General features: G+C 43.8%; 1 protein-coding gene across 1 annotated transcript in view; it reads right to left on the bottom strand.

The window, feature by feature from the left end:
* KDSR (3-ketodihydrosphingosine reductase) overlaps nt 1-18,695 on the bottom strand; it is a 40,117-nt gene extending 21,422 nt beyond the window's left edge. Inside the window, exons 1-6 of the mRNA XM_023195182.1 lie at nt 18,429-18,695; nt 14,853-14,942; nt 12,457-12,513; nt 8,272-8,337; nt 7,939-8,034; nt 2,148-2,339 (exon numbers count right to left, since the gene is read on the bottom strand). Of these exons, the coding sequence (XP_023050950.1) occupies nt 2,148-2,339; nt 7,939-8,034; nt 8,272-8,337; nt 12,457-12,513; nt 14,853-14,942; nt 18,429-18,536 (609 nt within the window). The 5' untranslated portion in view covers nt 18,537-18,695. The remainder of the gene's footprint in view (nt 1-2,147; nt 2,340-7,938; nt 8,035-8,271; nt 8,338-12,456; nt 12,514-14,852; nt 14,943-18,428) is intronic.
* Between the last annotated feature and the right edge of the window lie 1,059 nt (nt 18,696-19,754).

Genomic DNA, 19,754 nt, shown 5'->3' with positions numbered 1-19,754 from the left:
AATTAGTGAATGCTGACACAGCTCTGCAAAAAGTCCTAATGGGCAGATTCTTCATCCCGCAAACACCCCTTCACCTACAAGGATCCTAAGACCAAAGTAAGGGGCCGAGGCAACCAGCCAGGTGAACCAACTAGCTGGATGCATCGTCTGCTGCAAAAGGGCAGCAGACCTGGAGTCAAGGCTTGGATCGTGTTATGATTTCTGTCACTACGTAACTATGTGACTTTGAGCAACACATTGAATGTATTGAAAATGGGGTTTTCCTCTCATTAGGTGGCATTACAACATTTCCCTCACATATTTTACAGAACTGTGATAAAAATAAAATGGTGGCTGGGTGTGCTGGCTCACACCTGTAATCCCAGCACTTTGGGAGGCTAAAGCCAGAAGACTGTTTGAGCTTACGCGTTTGAGACCAGCTTTGGCAACACAGTGAGACCCCTTCTCTACAAAAAATTTTAAAAATTAGCCAGGCGTGGTGGTGTGCACCTGTGGTCTTAGCTACTTGGGAGGCTGAGACAGGAGGATCACTTGAGCCAAGGAGCTCAGGGCTACAGTGAGCTATGATTGTGCCACTGCACTCCAGCCTGGGTGACAGAGTGAGACGCTGTCTCTAAAAAAAAATAATAAAATAAAAATAAATAAAACAGGTATTCACAAAAGGACTTTTCAAATTTAAAAACTTCAAAAGAAATACCAGTATTCTTTTTTGAAATTTCACAGCCATCAGAGTCCTATTGGCTAAGCATATTCTAACTATCTATTATTAAGAGTATTAGGCCAGTTGATAACAACAAAATCTGTGGCTGGTTCCTTTGGTATGAGAATGGCATGGTCTTTCAGTCCCTACGTGGCACATAGGGGCTGTCGCTGTCCCAGCAACTCATCTGTACTGCAGCACTCGTCCCATATGTAACCAATGTAGTGCTCTATCACACACCATCAAGGTCTCTTATGGGGGGTCTTCTAAATAGGGGTCAGCAAACTATGGCCCATGAGCCAGATCTGGCCCTCTGCCTGTTTTTTATAAGTAAAGTTTTATTGGAACACAGTGACAACTGTTCATTTACACATTGTCTACTAAGGCCACTTTCCTGCTATCACAGCTGACTTAAGTAGCTGTATTAGGTACCATTCAGCCTTTAAAACCTAACATATGTACTGTCCGCTCTTTGGTGAAAGTTCTGTCAACCCCTGATCTAAATCATCAACCAGGATTCCCAAAAGCACACTCTTACTATAAGAGGGTTGGCCACAGTCTTAAAATGTTAAGAGCTCTTAAAATGTTAAGAGCCTTCCGGGCTCTTAACATTTTAGGCCTCCACTGGAGGTCTTAGCTCACACCCCTTGTGGATAAGAGGGGACGACTGTACAGAGCAATGGAAAGAACTTTACCCTGCCTTTTTCAGCATGTGATTTTTGGGTAGATACGTATGTGATGCTCTCTAAGCATTCCTGTGTGACAATAATGTGGAAGTCGGCTTCATGCAGCTGAGATACAAAGTTGCACTCATCATGACAAATGCCATTTTGATGCAAATCCTAACTACATCCTTCTTCCACAAAATGTTCTATTAACTATGTAAATAAAAAGCATTCATTTTCCCAACAGTTCTTTAAGATATAAAAATATAAATACTGGGAGAGTCAAATTATTGCTTTATTCCAACCCTCCCATTTTACAGATGAGGAAACTGAGAGCAAGTTAAATGACTTGTCTAAAAGCTAAAAAGTAGCAGCTGATTCAAGCTCTTCCCTCAAACATGTACTAATTTCATGTATTATTCAGTCATAAGGACAATCTTTTTGTTAAAGAAAAATCTCTATAAAATAAATATCTGGTTAACCTTACTCATATTCACACAGTATTAGACCAATAACACTATGAAGATATTACTAGTATTTTGCGTATTAAATTAAACAAGCAAAAATCCCATTACCATTTTGCATCTGTTGTAACTATAATCTTCATGCAACGAAAAATGTTAACTGTAAAACTCAGGGTTGAGCCAATTCTCTTTCACTAATGCCAAATCTAAAAATCTCTAATTTAGTACAACAGCACATGTAAAGAAGCTACAAAACTAAAGTGGAATGTATATTGTTGAGCGGAGAGGAATAAACACAAAAATGAATACAACTTTTACCTCCATCTGCAAAGCTTCTGCCAATCCCCTTATGGCAAACTTGGATGCAGAGTAGGCTGTGAAACCGAATAATCCCAACTGTCCTGCCTGGGAGGACACAAACACGATCCTGCCCACCCGGCGCTCCTTCATGGTGGTGATCACGGCCCGGCTGGGGTACACGCTGCCCAGGTAATTGATGCTCATTAACCTCTGCAGGGAACAAAGAGGCCACATGAGGAGTGCATGAGGTCAAAAGCCTCAAGGCTGTGCTCATGGAGAATTTAGTCTGCTTTCTGGATTTCAGTTCTTCAATGCATGCTCAAGTGACTGGGAAGCTCAACAGGCTTACTGAATGAACGACTGATGACATTTTGCTATAAATGAAATGTGATTTGAGACCTACCATTATTTGAAGGCTTGGGACCTACCATTTGAAGCCTGTTTCAGTCTAGTCTTGCATTCTGACCATGACAGCAGTTATGTTTTTCCTGAAAACTGGTCAAAGTTAGTTTTCTCCTTATAAAAAGTATACTGCATGTTTGTGGGTAGTACTTTCTGAAAGACCTTTTTAGTAAAGAACTTTCAAGTATTTGTAGCCCTATTGTTTTAAGCAATAAGAAAAACACAAACAGAGTAGGAGGGTGATTAAAAGTTTTGGTTTCAAGCCATGGCTCTCCCACTTATTGCCTATTTGATGATGAATAAGCAAGTCAGACATTCTACTCATTTTCTCAGCTGAAAACAAGGTTAATATGGGTATGACCGCATAGGGCTGTTCCAAGGATTAAAAGAGAAAATACAAGGTAAGTGCTAGCACAGCTCTGGGTCTCAAGAACCACTGGCTCTCCCATTGTCATGGGTAAGAGTACTAGTAGTATATTTTCTCCTTAACTTGCAAGCTTTTAATTTTTATTTATTTAGTTTTTGCTTTTTTACTATTATCATTTTTTTTTCAGAGACAAGAGTCTCACTCGCTCACCCAGGTTGAAGTGCAGTGGTGCAACCTTGCCTCACCGCAGTCTCAATTTCCTGGGCTCAAGCAATCTTCTTGCCTCAGCCTCTTGAGTACATGGGACTACAGGCACATGCCACCACGGCCAGCTAATTTTTGTATTTTTTGTAATGACGGGGTCCTCTTATTTTGCCTAGGCTGGTCTTGAACTCCTGGGCTCCAGCAATACTCCTGCCTTGACCTCCCAAAGTGATGGGATTACAGGCATGAGCCACTGTGCCTAGCCCGAGCTCTTAAAAACCTTAAATTTTAACTTGAAAATCTAATAATCCGTGCATTACAATGTTTCAAATATTCAAATATTTGTAAAAATATTAGATCAGCATGTAAATAAAAACTAAATACCTCAATTGTGGAACTTGAGATCAATCATAATTCTTTTTCATATAATGGACAGAACATGAACATACAATCATAATATTTTAATTTAAGAGAATATTAGATTTTATTTGTTTTTGTTTGAGATGGAGTTTCGCTCTTGTCACCAAGGCTGGAGTATAGTGGTGTGATCTTGGCTCACTGCAACCTCTGCCTCCCGGGTTCAAGCGATTCTCCTGCCTCAGCCTCCAGAGCAGCTGGGATTACAGGCACCCACCACTAAGCCTGGCTCATTTTTTGCATTTTTAGTAGAGACAGGGTTTTGCCATGTTGGGCAGGCTGGTCTCGAACTCCTGACCTCAGGTGATCTGCCCACCTCGGCCTCCCAAAGTGTTGGGATGACAGGTGTGAGCCACTGCGCCCGGCCTAGATAATTTTTTTTAATGATGACCAGAAACACTGGAAGTGACAGGGAAAAATATCTATGCTATTTAAGTTTCAAAAGCAGAAACCAGACTGCATGCATGCTGTAACTGTAATTACTTCAAAGGTTAAGTAAAAGTACACATGCTCAGAGGGAAGACCAAAGAAATACAGAAGATCATAACTGACTGAGTTAAGATGCTGGGATTCTCATGTTTTTCCAAAAATGTGTTTTAATAACTAATATTGTTTTGATAATAAAAATGTTCTAAGCCAGGCACAGTGGCTCATGCCTGTAATCCCAGCACTTTGGGAGGCCGAGGTAGGTGGATTACCTGAGGTCAGGAGTTCAAGACCAGCCTGACCAACTTGGTGAAAACCCGTCTCTACTACAAATACAAAAAAAATTAGCCAGGCGTGGTGGTGGGCACCTGTAATCCCAGCTACTCGGGAGGCTGAGGCAGGAGAATTGCTTGAGCCTGGGAGGCAGAGGTTGCAGTGATCCACGATTGAGCCACTGCGCTCCCGCCTGGGTGACAGAGCGAGACTCCGTCTACAAAAAAAAAAAAAAAAAAGTTCTAAAAGAATATTTGGAAAAAGATGGCACACTGAACACATGTGTTTACCTTAGCTCCCTTCAGAAACCTCGCTAAAATCTCAGTAAAGAGACTTTTTTTTTAAGGCAAGAACCCACAAGAACAAAGAAAACAGGAATAAAAATAACAGCAATAACCTTTTGGAAGCTGAAGAACAGACTGACGAGGGATAACTAACTTAGCAGACCACAGAAAACTAAAACCTAAGCGGAGAGTGGAGAAACTAAAAAGCCAGATTCTACCACAGAACCCCAAAAGGCTCCAGCCACAAGAGTCTCTGGGGTGGAGGGAAAGGTGGGCCAGCATGGGGCTGAGATAAGAGTAGGAACTAAGAGTCTACTTAATAAGCAATCAGCTGGAAACAGCCCAAATGGCCATTGACGATGACTAGCTAAACAGAATGTGGTCAATCCATACAACGGAATATTATCGCCCTATAAAAAGGAATGAAACACCCATATATGCTACATGTGGGATGAGCCTCAAAAACATGATGCTAAGAGAAAGAGGCCAGACATAGAAGGGCATGTATCATGATTCCAACCATACTAAATTACCAGAGACAGAATACAGTTTGGTGGTTGTCAGAGATCGGGTGTGGGGATGAGCAGGGATGGGGAGCAACTGCTTACCAGGTGACAGTTGCCCTGTGGGTGATGCGTTTGTTTCAGAAGTAGGCGGAGGTGGTGGTGAATGTGCTCAATGCCTCTGCATTGTGAATGTGCTCAATGCCTCTGCACAGCTCCCTTTAAAAACGGTTAATTTAATGTTATATGAATTTCACCTCAATTAAAAACAAGAATGTCGGACAATGAAAAAAAAAGGAGTTAGATCTTAGATGCCTTTCCCCTCTCCGCAGGGCAGATCTGTACCCCTCTTCCAGCCTGGCAGGAGACTGGAGGTTTCGTTTCTAGGGAAAGTAGTCTAGATAGAGAGAGAGGTTTAAGAGAAAGTCTGCCTAGACGGTGCACACAAAGACAACACCACTCTCCCCAGCTTTATTGTCACAGGAGGCTGGAAGACACTCCTCAGGGCTTCTGACCAACCCAAGAGAAAAGATTTACAGATAATGACATTGAAACTACACCCACAGATATGACCACACAATCACCCTTCCAAAGGATCCATCGTCAAACAGGTCCACAAACAAGCAAAGAAGTCCCAGTCACCTTGTTAGTGCCTGATTCTGAAATGTGAAAACACAGCCAAGGGCCTCCAGACTCCCAGTGAACTCTCTCGCACCAAAGACAGAGCCACTGGCCTCTGAGAGAAAGTAAACACACGTACAAAGCAGAGACAATGAAGGACAAAAGAATTCTCCTTAACATCTACAGGGAGGTAAGAGGGGAGATAGCACCAAGAAACCACAAAGAAAAGCACTGAAAAGGAAAATTAAGGGAAGAGTATTGGGATTCCCCAAGACCACGCCCAGGCTGATGATTCACTAGAAGGTGTAAGTTCTCAGCAGATGGTCCTGCAACGGACTAAGACTTACTACAGGGAAAGGATGCAAAGCCAAATCAGCAAAGGGAAAAGACCCAGGGAGAAAAGTCCAGAAGAAACCAGGTGCAAGTTCCAACAGTCCTTGCCCCAGTGGAGTCACACAGGACGTGCTTAATTCTCACACTTGCCAAAGTACTGTGTACAGGCATTTCATTGTATCTATTTATTTATTTTTTGAGACAAAGTCTCGCTCTGTTGCCCAGGCTGGAGTGCAGGGGCGTGATCTCGGCTGACTGCAACCTCTGTCTCCCAGGTTCAAGCGATTCTCCTGCCTCAACCTCCCAAGCAGCTGGGACTACAGGCGCACACCACCACGTCCAGCTAATTTTTGTATTTTTAGTAGAGACGGGGTGTCACCATGCTGGCCAGGCTGGTCTCAAACTCCTGACCTCAAATGATCCACCCACCTCGGCCTCCAAAAGTGCTGCGATTACAGGCGTGAGCCACCACGCCTGGCGTGTGTACAGGCATTTTACATGCAAGTGAACTTCAATTAAATTAAAAACTGAAAATAATAAAGCAAACATATAACTGAGATAGAATTCATTTTAAATAAAAATCATTTCCTATCATTAGAAAATGCACCAACTGTGGTACAGGTTGAGTGTCCCTTATCGAAAATGCTTGGAACAAGAAGTGTTTTAGATTTGGGTTTTTTTGGATTTTGGAATACTGTATTGTACTTATTGGTTCAGCATCCCTAATCTGAAAATCTGAAATCCGAAATGCCATAAGAGGCATTTCCTTTGAGCATTATGTTGGCACTCAAACAGCTTCAGATTTTGAGCTGGGTGTAGTGGCTCACTCCTGTAATCCCAGCGCTTTGGGAGGCCAAGACAGGTGGATCACAAGGTCAGTAGTTCCAGACCAGCCTGGCCAACACGGTGAAACCCTGTCTCTACCAAAAACACAAAAATTAGCTGAGCATGGTGGTGGGTGCTTGTAGTCCCAGCTACTCAGGAGGCTGAGGCATAAGAATTGCTTGAGCCCGAGAGGCAGAGGTTGCAGTGTGCCAAGACTGCACCACTGTACTCCAGCCTCAGTGACAGAGCAAGACTCTGTCTCAAAAAAAAGAAAGAAAAGAAAAAGATTGTTGATGCACTGGCAACTAAAAAACGTTTTCCATTTTTAAAACATTTCAGGCCAGGTGTGGTGGCTCACGCCTGTACTCCCAGCACTTTGGGAGGCCGAGGTGGGCCAATCAATTGAGGTCAGGAGTTTGACACCAGCTGGGCCAACATGGTGAAAACCATCTCTACTAAAATAAAAAAAATTAGCTGGGTGTGCTGACATGTGCCTGTAATCCCAGCTACTAGGGAGGCTGAGGCAGGAGAATCACTTGAACTTGAGAGGTGGAGGTTGCAGTGAGCAGAGATCATGCCACTGCACTCCAGCCTGGGCAACAGAGTGAGACTCCATCTTGAAAAAAGAAAAAAAAAAAATTTCAAATCTAATGTTCATTTCTTTGGTGCTGAAATAAATAACCAAGAGAAGCTCCTTGGTAAACCTGATTAAAAATATAAACATCAATAAGATGCAGTATCTTTTTATATTGATTTGAGAACTCTAGTGAGTCTGTTCTTCAACTTTTTTGGTTTCTCCTTGTTAATAATACTAATGTCTGACATGATCCAGCATCTCTCTTAGGTTACAAAGTACTCTCTTGAAAATATGACCTCAGTGAATTGCTACCGTAATCTGTGTCAGATTAGAAGTTCTGTTCCCATTTTCGCTGGTTTTCTCAGCTATAAAATGTCTAAACTCTTAAGGTTCAATGGTCATGACACTGGAACGAAAACCTTGTTCAGCTTCACCTTGTTCAGCCTTCCTCCAGAGTCTTCTAACGCTTCCATGGACATCTGAATGCATTCATCTAATTGATTCTTAAAGCTTTTACCCGTGGCTTGCTCTGCTTTTAGCGTATGTGCTACTCCAGTGAGTAAACATTTTTACTTACTTCAAAGGTACTAACTTCAAGATCTTCAAATTTTCCTGACATTGCCATTCCTGCACAATTTACAAGCATGTCCACTGGACCCAGTTTCTCCTGTGCCTAGAAAAATGTAGCAGAGCAGGCATTAAGAAACAGAGAAGAAAAACCACTCAGCAGCAAATCCGTGGTGATAAATAAAATTTACAAAACTATTAAACCAAAAAAAAAAAAACAAAACAAAACCAAAACTATTAAACCTATAGAGAAGTTGTGCCCATTCCAAGCCACATAGCAAAATGGCAAGAACAAATCAAAAGTTAAGCACATTGGCGAATTCCAATTAGCCCAACCTCTTACTTGTTTTATGACATTCTCTACTTGGTTATAGTCTTGAGATACATCAACCGATATGCAAAGCACCACCTGTTAAAAAAGAAAAAAGGTGATCAAAGTTTTGCAGGTACCAAACTATTTTTTAAAGATATTTTTAAAGAAAAGATAATTCATTGAATACAGAAGGAAGCCAATATTGAATGAACAGATTTCAGTGTTTGCTGATGATGCAATTCGTAGAATCTAATTTTCTTGGCAATTTTTGGAGTTAAAACTCTGAAGAATCTTTTTAAAAATATATAAATGCTCCTCTTGAAACGCCACTAATCTATAGTGACAGAAGGCAGATCAGGGGTTGCCCACAGCCAGGCATGAGGGATGGAAGGAACTGTGAAAGAGCACAGGCCGACCCTGGGGAGTGATGGAAATATTCCATATCAGGGCCTCAGTGCTGATTCCTTCAAAGGAGGAATCCTGTCCAAATGATCAAAATTCCTAAGTAAAGGAAACAGCCCTCCCTGCAAATATAACCTGCAGCATTCTAGTCTAGTGGGGTTGCCCTTGGTTGTAATGTATACCTAGAGTGGATTTTATCCCAACATCCTCAGATAGAAAACATTGTTTTAAAGGTAGTAGTAATTGGCTAGGTGTGGTGGCTTACACCTGTAATCCCAGCACTTTGGGAGGCCGAGGCAGATCATTTGAGGTCAGGAGTTCGAGACCAGCCTGGCCAACATGGTGAAACCCCGCCTCTACTAAAAATACAAAAAATTAGCCTGGCATGGTGGTGGGCACCCATAATCCCAGCTACTGGGGAGACTGAGGCAGGAGAATTGCTTGAACCCGGAAGATGGAGGCTGCAGTCAGCCAAGATCGCGCCACTGCACACCAGCTTGTGTGACAGAGACTCTGTCTCAAAGAAAAAAAAAAGGGCAGTAGTAATCATATGATTAATTTTAAAACATGCCTTTTCATACAGTATTAGACCAGTTACTATAAATAAAATCTATGCCACAGACAAGTGAAATTTCAAAACAAAAAAATGTTAACAAGTCACACACACACAAAGGTCCCTAGAAGCCTGGCAGCGCAGAAGAAGGATCAAGCTCATTCTCGCCTGCCCCAGCCTTATCTCCATCTCCCTTCCTTGATGCAAAAGATAAGTTTCCCACCTGACCTAAGCCCTTTGGCAGATGAAGAGGTAGAAGGTGGCATGATGAGGAAGCCCGGAGCAGAGACAGTGTTGGCAGCAGGCGAGACTGGCCTTGGCCCTGAATACTGACTCATGGCTTCACACCATACTCCTTCCTCTATCAGATATTACAGGAATATGGGAAAAAATGGAGCAATTTACAGAGCTGGTGTTTCTCCAATGCTTGTGGGCTTCAGAGAAGGCGGGTAAAGACCACAGTCCTAGAGAAAAACTCACGTGTGCAGAAGACGTACACAAGGATTTTTACCTGCAGCACAGACTGCAATTGCAAAGATAAAAATACAAAATAAAATAAAAAGAATGGAAACAGCTCAATAGGAGGGAACTGATGGAACAAGCTCTGGTGTACTTCAATCCTAGGTAGGAGCAATTTAAGGCAAATTTACTTAATGCACGTGGAAAGATCTCTCACACTCTAGAGGGGAAAAAGTCAATGAATACCACAGTGAAATACTATTTAAAACTCATCAGAAAGGCAAAAAGTAAAAAGTCTGTCAATACCAAGTATTGGCAGGGATGTGGCACAAAAGGAACCACAGTCCTACTTGTGGGAGCTTAACCACTTTGGTGAGGTTGAACAACTGCACACACTACAGCTCTGCAATTCCTTTTCTGGGTATGTACCATTCTTGCACGTGTGCACAAAGAGAATAGTGAAAGCTTTTCTAATAGTAAAAAACAAAACAAACTAACAAAAATACTGGGAACAACCTAAATATCCACCAGTTGCTGAACTGATGAACAAAATGTGGTCTATACATACAATGGAATACTATATAGTAGTAAAAAAAAATGAACTCCAACTTTATACAGCAACATAAATGAATTTTTCAAATTATATATATATATATACATATATATATATATATTTTTTTTTTTTGAGATGGAGTCTCCTTCTGTCACCCAGGTTGGAGTACAGTGCTCCGATCTCTGCTCACCTCAAGCTTTGCCTCCCAGATTTAAGCAATTCTCCTGCCTCAGCCTCCCTCCTGAGTAGCTGGGATTACAGGCACAGCTCATTTTTTATATTTTTAGTAGAGACATGGTTTCACCACGTTGTCCAGGCTGATCTCAAAGACTTGACCTCAAGTGATCCGCCCATCTCGGCCTCCCAAAATGTTGAGATTACAGGCATGAGCCACTGCGCCTGGCCTTAAAAATAGTATTGAGTGGTCCGGGTGTGGTGGCATGCCTGTAAGCCCAGCACTTTCAGAGGCTGAGGCGGGCGGATCACGAGGTTGGGAGTTCGAGAACAGCCTGACCAACATGGTAAAACCCTGTCTCTACTAAAAATACAAAAATTAGCTGGGCATAGTGGTGCACATCTGTAATCACAGCTACTCAGGAAGCTAAGGCTTGAACCCGGGAGACAGAGGTTGCAGTGAGCTGCGATCATGCCACTGCACTCTAGCCTGGGCAACAGAGCAAGACTCCATTTCAAAATAAATAAATAATACTGAGTGAAGAAATCAAGTTGCATAAGAAGCATAAAGAATGAAGTTATACAAATTTATAGAGAAAGAAAGTAGATGAGTGACTGCCTAGCTGAGAGGAGGCTGGGAGGAAATGGCAAGTGACTGCTAATACAGATGGAGATTCTTCATGGGGTGAGGAAAACGTTCTAAAATTGATTCTGGTGATAGTTGCACAACTCTATGAATATATTAAAAATCATTGAATCATATACTTTAAATGGGTCAACTGTATGGTATGTAAATTGTATCTCATAAAGCTGCTAAAAAATAAGAATGATATAATAAAAGAAGTAGAACTAAATATATTGGCCAGGCACAGTGGCTCACATCTATAACCTCAGCACTTTGGGAGGCCAAGGAAGGCAGATCACCTGAGGTCAGGAGTTCAATACTAGCCTGACAAACATGGTAAAACCCCATCTCTAGTAAAATACAAAAAAAAATTAGCCAGGCGTGGTGACATGCACCTGTAATCCCAGATACTCAGGAGGCTGAGGCAGGAGAATCTCTTGAACCCAAGACGTGGAGGTTGCAGTGAGCCAAGATGGCACCACTGCACTCCAGCCTGGGTGACAGAGAGAGACTCTGTCTCACAAAAAAAAAAAAAAAAAAGAACTAAAGAATATATTATTATGTAGAGTCACGTGCATATATGGTAAAATTAAAAAGAAAAAGAGGCAGGGCACAGTGGCTCACACCTATAATCCCAGCACTTTGGGAGGCAGAGGTAGGCAGATCGCTTGAGCCCAGGAGTTAAAGACCAGCCTGGGCAACATGGCAAAAACCCCATCTCTATCAAAAATACAAAAATTAGCCATGCATGATGACACGTGCCTATAATCCCAGCTACTAGGGAGGCTGAGGTGGGAGGATTGCTTGAGTCCAGGAGGTGGAGGCTGCAGTGAGCTGAGATCGCACACCTGCACTCCAGCCTGGATGACAGTGAGACACTGTCTCAAAAAAAAAAGAAAAGAAAGGATCAACACCAAAAATCGCATTGGCATTTGTCCCTCCAGGAATGAGAAAAGAGGGACAAGGCTGCTGTGGGGCATAGAGGTGGCTTCAAAGACCCTGATCATTTCTACTTCTTAGGCTGGGTGATGGGTGTGTGATTATTAATTTTGTTATCACGTTTTATACTGAAATATAAGCATCATTGTATTCATCAAAAATTCCATAACCAAATAAAATTTAAATATTCCTTTCTTCTTAAGCATTTGTCTAAAGTTCATTTAAATAAATAATTAAAATGAAATTATTTGCCAGTAAAACATTCTGTTATTTGATCATTTGTAGATATGAATGTGTGAGGAAATCTATTCATTTTGTGTGTGTGTGTGATATTCTGAGTTACTAGACAATTCAAACAATTCCACCTTTTAAAAAACAGTACAATATGTTTTTAATTGGGAAAATCATATATGCTTTCCATTAGCTATTCCCAGTTGAAGTAACCCTGTTTTTCCTTTATACAACTGTGCTGAGTTATACAGAAAATGCATTCTGAAGACAGAGATTTACCTGTTTATCATTAATAGAGTGCATTTCAATTTCTTTCTTTGCCTGCAGCAGCTTATCCTGAAAGCAATACAGAACAATTAGTCCTGGTGATTGTCTATATGCATGTCTGTTTATTGTCAAGGAGAGAAAACAAGCAATTATTTCTACGTGTATGTATTAAATTCCAGAAAACACACAAAACAGTATCTACATTGCATAGACAGACTGGGCCACAGCCTATGAAAGAAAGAAGATGTAAAGTATGCTAAGCTATGAATAAGTAGTAACAAGTTTGAAAATTAATTACAGAGAATGGTAATAGAAAAACAGATAAACCTCAAAACCCCAGTTAACAGTACTAATTGCTGAGGCCGACTCTACAGTTCTAATAAATGTCTTATTATTTAGTTGTGATATAAGAAAAGAACAGCTCTATTAATACACAGTGCTTCCCAAAGTTGAGGGTATGTGTGACTCCCTGTCAACAGTGCTTTTTGTCCAATATTTTCTTCTATTATAAAACCAAACATACTAAGAATCACTTTCTGGATAGACTGGGTAAACTAGGCCTAGCTACTATAAAACACTGTTAAGCAAGGTTACCCGTGTAATTGTGTAATTCTTCCAAGGTCCTAATTTTGTTTGTTTTACTTAATCCCAAGAAAACAGATATCAGATTATAGTTTCTTAATTTGCTGTAAAAAGTAACTTAAATAATATCATGCAATAGAGAGGAACCAAAGGGTAAGCGAAATCTTCCAAAAGGTAATGCAGGGTTTCTAAACCTGAATATGTCTATAATGAAATAATATTGTCCTACGACTAAAGATACATACAGCTTGACTTTGCAAAGACTGGAATTAAAAATTACATTAGAAAAGAAAGAATTTTTCAGCCAGGCACGGTAGCTCACTCCTCTAATCCCAGCACTTTGGGAGGCCAAGGTGAGTGGATCACCTGAGCTCAGGATTTTGAGACCAGCCTGGGCAACATAGCGAAGCCCCGTCTCTACCAAAAATACAAAAACTTAGCCAAGCGTGGTGGCGAGCACCTGTGGTCCTAGATACTCAAGAGGCTGAAGTGAGAGGACTGCTTGAGCCTGGGAGGCAGAGGTTGCAGTAAGCCGAGATTGTGCTACTGCACTCCAGCCTGAGCAACAGAGTGAGGCCAGCTGCAGTGGCTCACGCCTGTAATCCCAGCACTTTGGGAGGCCGAGGCGGGCGGGTCACAAGGTCAGGAGTTCAAGACCAGTCTGGCCAACATGGTGAAACGCTGTCTCTACTAAAAACATAAAAATTAGCCAGGCGTGGTGGTGCGCACCTATAGTCCAAGCTACTCAGGAGGCTGAGGCAGGAGAATCACTTGAACCTAAGAGGCAGAGGTTGCGGTGAGCCAAGATCATGCCACTGCACTCCAGCCTGGACAACAGAGTGAGATGCTGTCTCAAAAAAAAAAAAAGAAAGAAAGAAAGAATAGAGGTCCAAGCCTAAGTCTGTGACATTATTTAAATTTTCCCCCAAGGCCCTTCCTGGCCTGCCATTCTTACTGGGTCCTGTCCAGCCCTCCACCCACTTGAGCAGTTACCGTACTATCACCCTCCCTGCACATGGGTGAGTCCAAGATCCTCACAGAGTATACCATGCTGACATTCCCAGGCTCTCCATCATTCCTCCCTTCATTTCTTCATTCAACAATGTCTGAGCATGTGCTATGTGCCAAGCACTATGCCAGGCATAGAATTGCAGCAGCAGACGAGCCAGCTCTGAGGTCACTTTCCTCCAGTCCCCATATGGGGAGCAAGAGGACGTCATGACAGTTCACATGCACACAGTGTCACTGTTTTGTGCTCTAAAAACAACTTTGGCAAGACAAAAACAAACCCTGACAAAAAACAAAAACAGATTCTGTGTTGACTTGATACAGAGAAACACATTTTGCTAAACTTCTAGGTAGGGACGAGTTTCCTCTATGGTGTCTAGATTTCACTAAAGATATCTATCATGTCTTAAGCAAATCATAGGGAAAAATTACAGAGAAACACCTACACACCTTCAGGTATCAGCTCTAGAATCACTGCTTCCAGCACTTCAGGCCTGGCCGAGGGCCCTCCCTGGCTTCCTATGGCCAGGTGTGCTCCTTAAACTAGACCTTGGCCTCTCCCACCTCAGGATCTGCAGTATCTATGACGGTGTCGCCTAATATGCCAATGGTACTAAATAAATACTTGTGGGGCCGACCTGATTTCAACAGAGAAGTGTTTGGCCTAAATACAAGAGAGAATCAGTAGTTCAAGAAACACATCTCACATCAAGGGAGAAGCGCTTTCTAGGTGTGAATGCTAAGACGTTTAGCACAGCCTCTTTGACTAATCTCAAGTTGAAGAAGTCAGTCAGTAATAATGAACCTAGAAGCCTCACCTCATTTCGTGCAACCAGAGTTATAAAAGCTCCTTGTTTATAGCACTCGATGGCAATGCATTTCCCGATGCCACTGGAACCTCCTGTAACCTAAAACAAAATCATAAAATATTCTTAGCACTTGAAATCTCCCCTCTGTAGGAAGTTTTTTATAAAAAAACAACTATGACAGGCTCTTAAAATGAATCTGCAAGAACTAAATGGTTAGCTGTTGTAACTTCTTCATCCCAAACTTAATGACTGGAGTAAGTGTAAGCATGAAAGATACTATCAGCAAGGCCTGCTGCTTTGACTGTTTTCTTATTGAACCATAAATTGCACATCTATAATATTTTTCTGAGTTCACTGGTGGAAAAGTGCCCTATAAATCTAGCTCATAAATAATATATTAGTCTGCCTCTGATTCCAAATCTAAATGAATCTTATTTCCTTAATGCACATTTATGCAAGATTAGCTCTACAACAGATGAAAAGAATGGCCACCTGCATATATATTTGAAATGACTGCTTAGTATAAAAGTAATATAAAATCACAAGGAAACTCTGAAAAGTAAAGCTCTTCTTGCCCTATTGTACCCCTGTCTACAGTTCAGCTATACCGGCTGTCTTTCAATTCCATGCACCCTCCAACCACAGTACCTTTGCATATCCTACTTCCCTTGCAAAGAATGCTCTTCTCCCCACTTCATCTGACACCTACTCGCCCATCAAATCTCAGCTCAAATATCACTTCCTCAGGCAAGCCTTCACTGTCTCCCCTGCCCCCACACTGACACACTTTTCAGCGCTATATTTCTTCTTTATGACATGTACATAATAAACAGCTCTAGATTTATTTGTGTGATTATCTGATTCACAACCGTCTCTCCCATCACCTACTCATAAACTCCATTAAAAACACCAATTCTTTTTCTGTTCCCCACTATATCCCTAGCACTTAGCATGGGGAGGGCTCAATATATATTATATATTTCACTGAATAAGTGAACAATGCAACATTATCTTTCTTTCTTTCTTTTCTTTTTTTTTTTTTTTTTTTGAGAGAGTCTTGTTCAGTCACCCAGGTTGGAGTGCAGTGGCGCGATCTCGGCTCACTGCAACCTCCGCCTCCCAGGTTCCAGTAACTCTCCTGCCTCAGACACCCAAGTAGCGGGGATTACAGGCGTGCGCCACCACCCCCAACTAATTTTTGTATTTTTAATAGAGATGAGGTTTCACCATGTTGGCCAGGCGGGTCTCAAACTCCTGACCTCAAGTTATCCACTCTCCTTGACCTCCCAAAGTGCTGAGATTATAGAAGTGAGCCACCGCACCCAGCCATATTGTTCTAGTCACTGTCCCATGCAAATTACACAATATCGCATAGTATTGTGTCCTGTTTTTTAAAAATTATAATATCTTATGTCAAAAAACGAAAAGGTTTCACAATATTGCATCAAATAGCTGCATCAAAACTTAAACATTTCCCTATAATCAGACATTTAGATTATTCCCAATATTCACTGTTATATATAAATCATGCTGGGAGGAAAATCTGACTCCATGTTAGGATTTTAACATCATTGGGAAGTGTCTCCCACGCAAATGCACCTGTCTCTATGGGACTCATAGGCATCCCTTACTTCTTTTTAGCTTCAACCTGCCACCACTGAAGAGATTTACTTGGCAGATAATCAGCCAGTTATCAGCAGATTACTGTAAAAATATAGCTGTTGTTGGCCGGGTGCAGTGGCTCGCGCCTGTAATTCCAGCACTTTGGCAGATTGAGACGGGTGATTTTCTGCTTTTTTTCTGCAATTTTACTACTGTAACTAGATAGATAACACTATTATATAAAATTATTCTAAAAATGAAACAATTGTTATAAGTTTGTTCTTAATTATGTACAGTCTAACCATCAGCCCCCTCTCCCAACAATACCGCCCAGTCAACTCCTAACAAATCTCAAGAACAATAATTACACTTTTCACTCTTCTTATGACATTAAAAAAGAAGACAGATGGTGACACCATGCGAATTATTCATGTCATTCTCACATTATTTAGAGTCTGAAATAATAATCCTGCGTATTAAAGCAGGATGGTAAAAATAAGAAATTCTTCTTGGTCCACCTGAACAGACACGGCATTTATCATCTCACCTACGACCTGCTGCGGGATGGGGTTGGAAGGACTGGAGCCAAGGCTCAGTGAAACTGTCTTACAAAGAAGGAATTCCAATTTTCATTCTGCGTTTACTTTTTGCAAAGTTATGCTCTATAAACACAAGCTCTGAAAGGATCCAACGTTTAAAGCCATGCTTTTGAGGCAGCAGTTCTCTTGCGGATGTAAAACTTTCAGAATTTAGCGTGTCAAGTTTTGCCTTTCTCCTTACTTGTTTTTTGTAATGAATCCACACGCTTTCTTTTTCCAACAGGTATTGGAAAAAGCTAATAGCTTTACAGAGATGAAATTAAAGAGACACATTTTCTCATTCACAAACCCGTGTACAGATTTAAAGCACACTAAGAGAAATGACCATCTTATCTTACACCAGCTCAGCAGGGAGGCTCGGATCTCCGGTGCTGAGATAGGACAGGAAGAGGTGTGCGGCCAGCTTTGTAACCAACCCTCCTTATTCCTAACTCCCCGATTCACTGTGCCTCCGGATTGGGAGATCCAAACAAGAAAGCTGGTGAGAAAGCCACTGCAAACGGGGAAGTGCTGGGCGCAGGTAAGGAGGTATTCTCTCTGTTTAAGAAAGGTGCCACATTTGCAGAACTGTGATCGCTGAATATCCGAGCTTCCGCCAAGAAACAAAAGACACCCATCCACCTCTCCTTCATTCCTCGCACACTAGCCCTGTCATTTAGCTCATCCTTCCCACTAGGAAACAGCAAAGGATTGCAATGGAGCAGCAATCAGCAGATGCCACGCTGAGCTCAGAGACAAGCAGTGTAGACCGGACAGGCGTCCCAATACCGCTAAGCCACCACCGCCAGCCCGCTGGGTTCTGAGCAGTTTCCCCAGGTGAGTCACTTCCTGGAATCCTCTGGCAGCGGCTCTTCCAGTCACTCACACAGGCCATCTTCCAGTTCCGAGCTGCCTCGGCGGGTCCCGGTGGCTGGGACCCCACCTCCCCGCTGTTTGCCCCCGCCCAGGACCGTGCGCCGCACCCTGCGCACCACTGACCCCTGCGTTTTGGCAAAGTTTCTCAGCCTCTCTGTGCCTCAGTTGACTCATCGGAAAAACTGAGGACAAAACATCCACAACCTAGGGATGTTGCGTGGATTCACAAGCAGCCACCCAACCCCTGGGCCCCGGGAACCCTGCGGCTGGCGTGGTCCCCCGTCGCACGCTCTCCCGCCCCAGGAGGAGCCCGAGGCAGTGGAGGGCGGGTCCGCCAGGCCGGGTGCCGGGGCCCGGGCCGGGGCCGAGGGGAAAGCGCCAGGGTGGACGGCGGCAGGTGACCTTCCCCATTTGGCCATGCTTTCCTGGGGACCGCGGCCTGGAAAAAGGGACGCAGGCGGCGCGGCCTCGGCGGCAGAAAGGCCCCGCGGGCCGGGAGGTCGGGGCGCAGCAACAGGAGGCCACTCACCACCACATGCGCCCCGGGCAGGGCGAGGGGCTTGGGGCTGATGAGCGGTGACACCATGTAGAGCAGCAGCACGAAGGCCACGAGAAAGGCGGCAGCCAGCAGCAGCATCGCTCCGCGGGGCCAGGGGCCCGGAGCGGCCGGGCGGGGGGCGCCAGGCGGAGCGCACAGGGCTGGGCGGCGGCGAAGCGAGAATCACGCGCGGTGGGCGGGCGCCTGGAGTGTTTGGGTTTGCGGGCCTGGGCGGGCCGCTGCGGAGGGGAAGAGGAGGAGCCGGCGCGGGCACCACCCAGGAGGGGCGGTGCTTCCAGGGGGCGCGTAGGCCGCCACCGCAGCCACCTCCGGAATCGCCCCTAGGGGGTCGCCGGGTGTCTCCCACAACCCCCAACTCGGGACGGGGCCCACAGTCCGCAGCCTCTCCCGTGGAAACCGGGCCTCCCGTCCCTGAGTGCTGCGAGCGGGCTCCGGGCAGCGCCAGATGCGAGCGCTCCGGGAAGGGCTGCGAAGACTGGCTCTTCGGGAGCTCGAGTGGCTTCTTAGGACCCCGCAGGGCGGGTTTCCAGGCCTGCCACGGCCTCCAGTGTGGGCGTGACGAGCGCCCCTCCCCGGAGTTCCGCCCTTGGCTTGGGACCACCTGCCGGGATGCTCGGAGGCCCCGGGGCATCGGAAAGGGCGGCTGGAGGCTCCCGGAGCCGGATCAGCCTGGAAGCCCGGCAACTACGCTCTGAAATCCCGGGCTCCATTCCGTATTTTCTTGGCGTTCTTAGAAGATGGTCACAGCCCACTTTCGCTTTTCAGAGGACCTGAAAGCCTTAACAGAGAATTCTGAGAAATCACCAAAGTAATTCAATTTCATCGAGTTCAGAGTTCATCTTTACCAAGCAGGTTCAAAACAAACAACAAACGCAAACAACTCAGCTTTATTAAGGTCTCATTGACATACTATACCATACAATTCCCGATTTAAAGTGTATAATAGGCCGGGCGAGGTAGCTCACGCCTGTAATCACCGCCCTTTGGGAGGCCGAGGTGGGCAGATCACTTAAGATCAGGAGTTCGAGACCAGCCTGGCCAACATGGTGAAACCCCGTCTCTACTAAAAATACAAAAATTAGCTGGGCATGGTGGCATACGCTTGTAATCCAAACTACCCGGGAGGCTGAGGCAGGAGAATCGCTTGAACCCGGGAGGCAGAGATTGCAGTGAGATCGTGCCACTGCAGTCCAGCCTGGGCGACAGAGCAAGACTCTGTCTCAAAAAACAAAAAATAAAAAACAAAAATAAAGCTCATAATAAGTTGTTTTTAATATAGTCACAGTTGTGGACCCA

Source organism: Piliocolobus tephrosceles, chromosome 18 (genome assembly GCF_002776525.5).
Source record: "Piliocolobus tephrosceles isolate RC106 chromosome 18, ASM277652v3, whole genome shotgun sequence".
In the NCBI taxonomy this organism is placed as follows: Eukaryota; Metazoa; Chordata; class Mammalia; order Primates; family Cercopithecidae; genus Piliocolobus; species Piliocolobus tephrosceles.
Note: the sequence above shows the minus strand (reverse complement) of the source record. Positions and strands in the feature narration are given on the sequence as shown.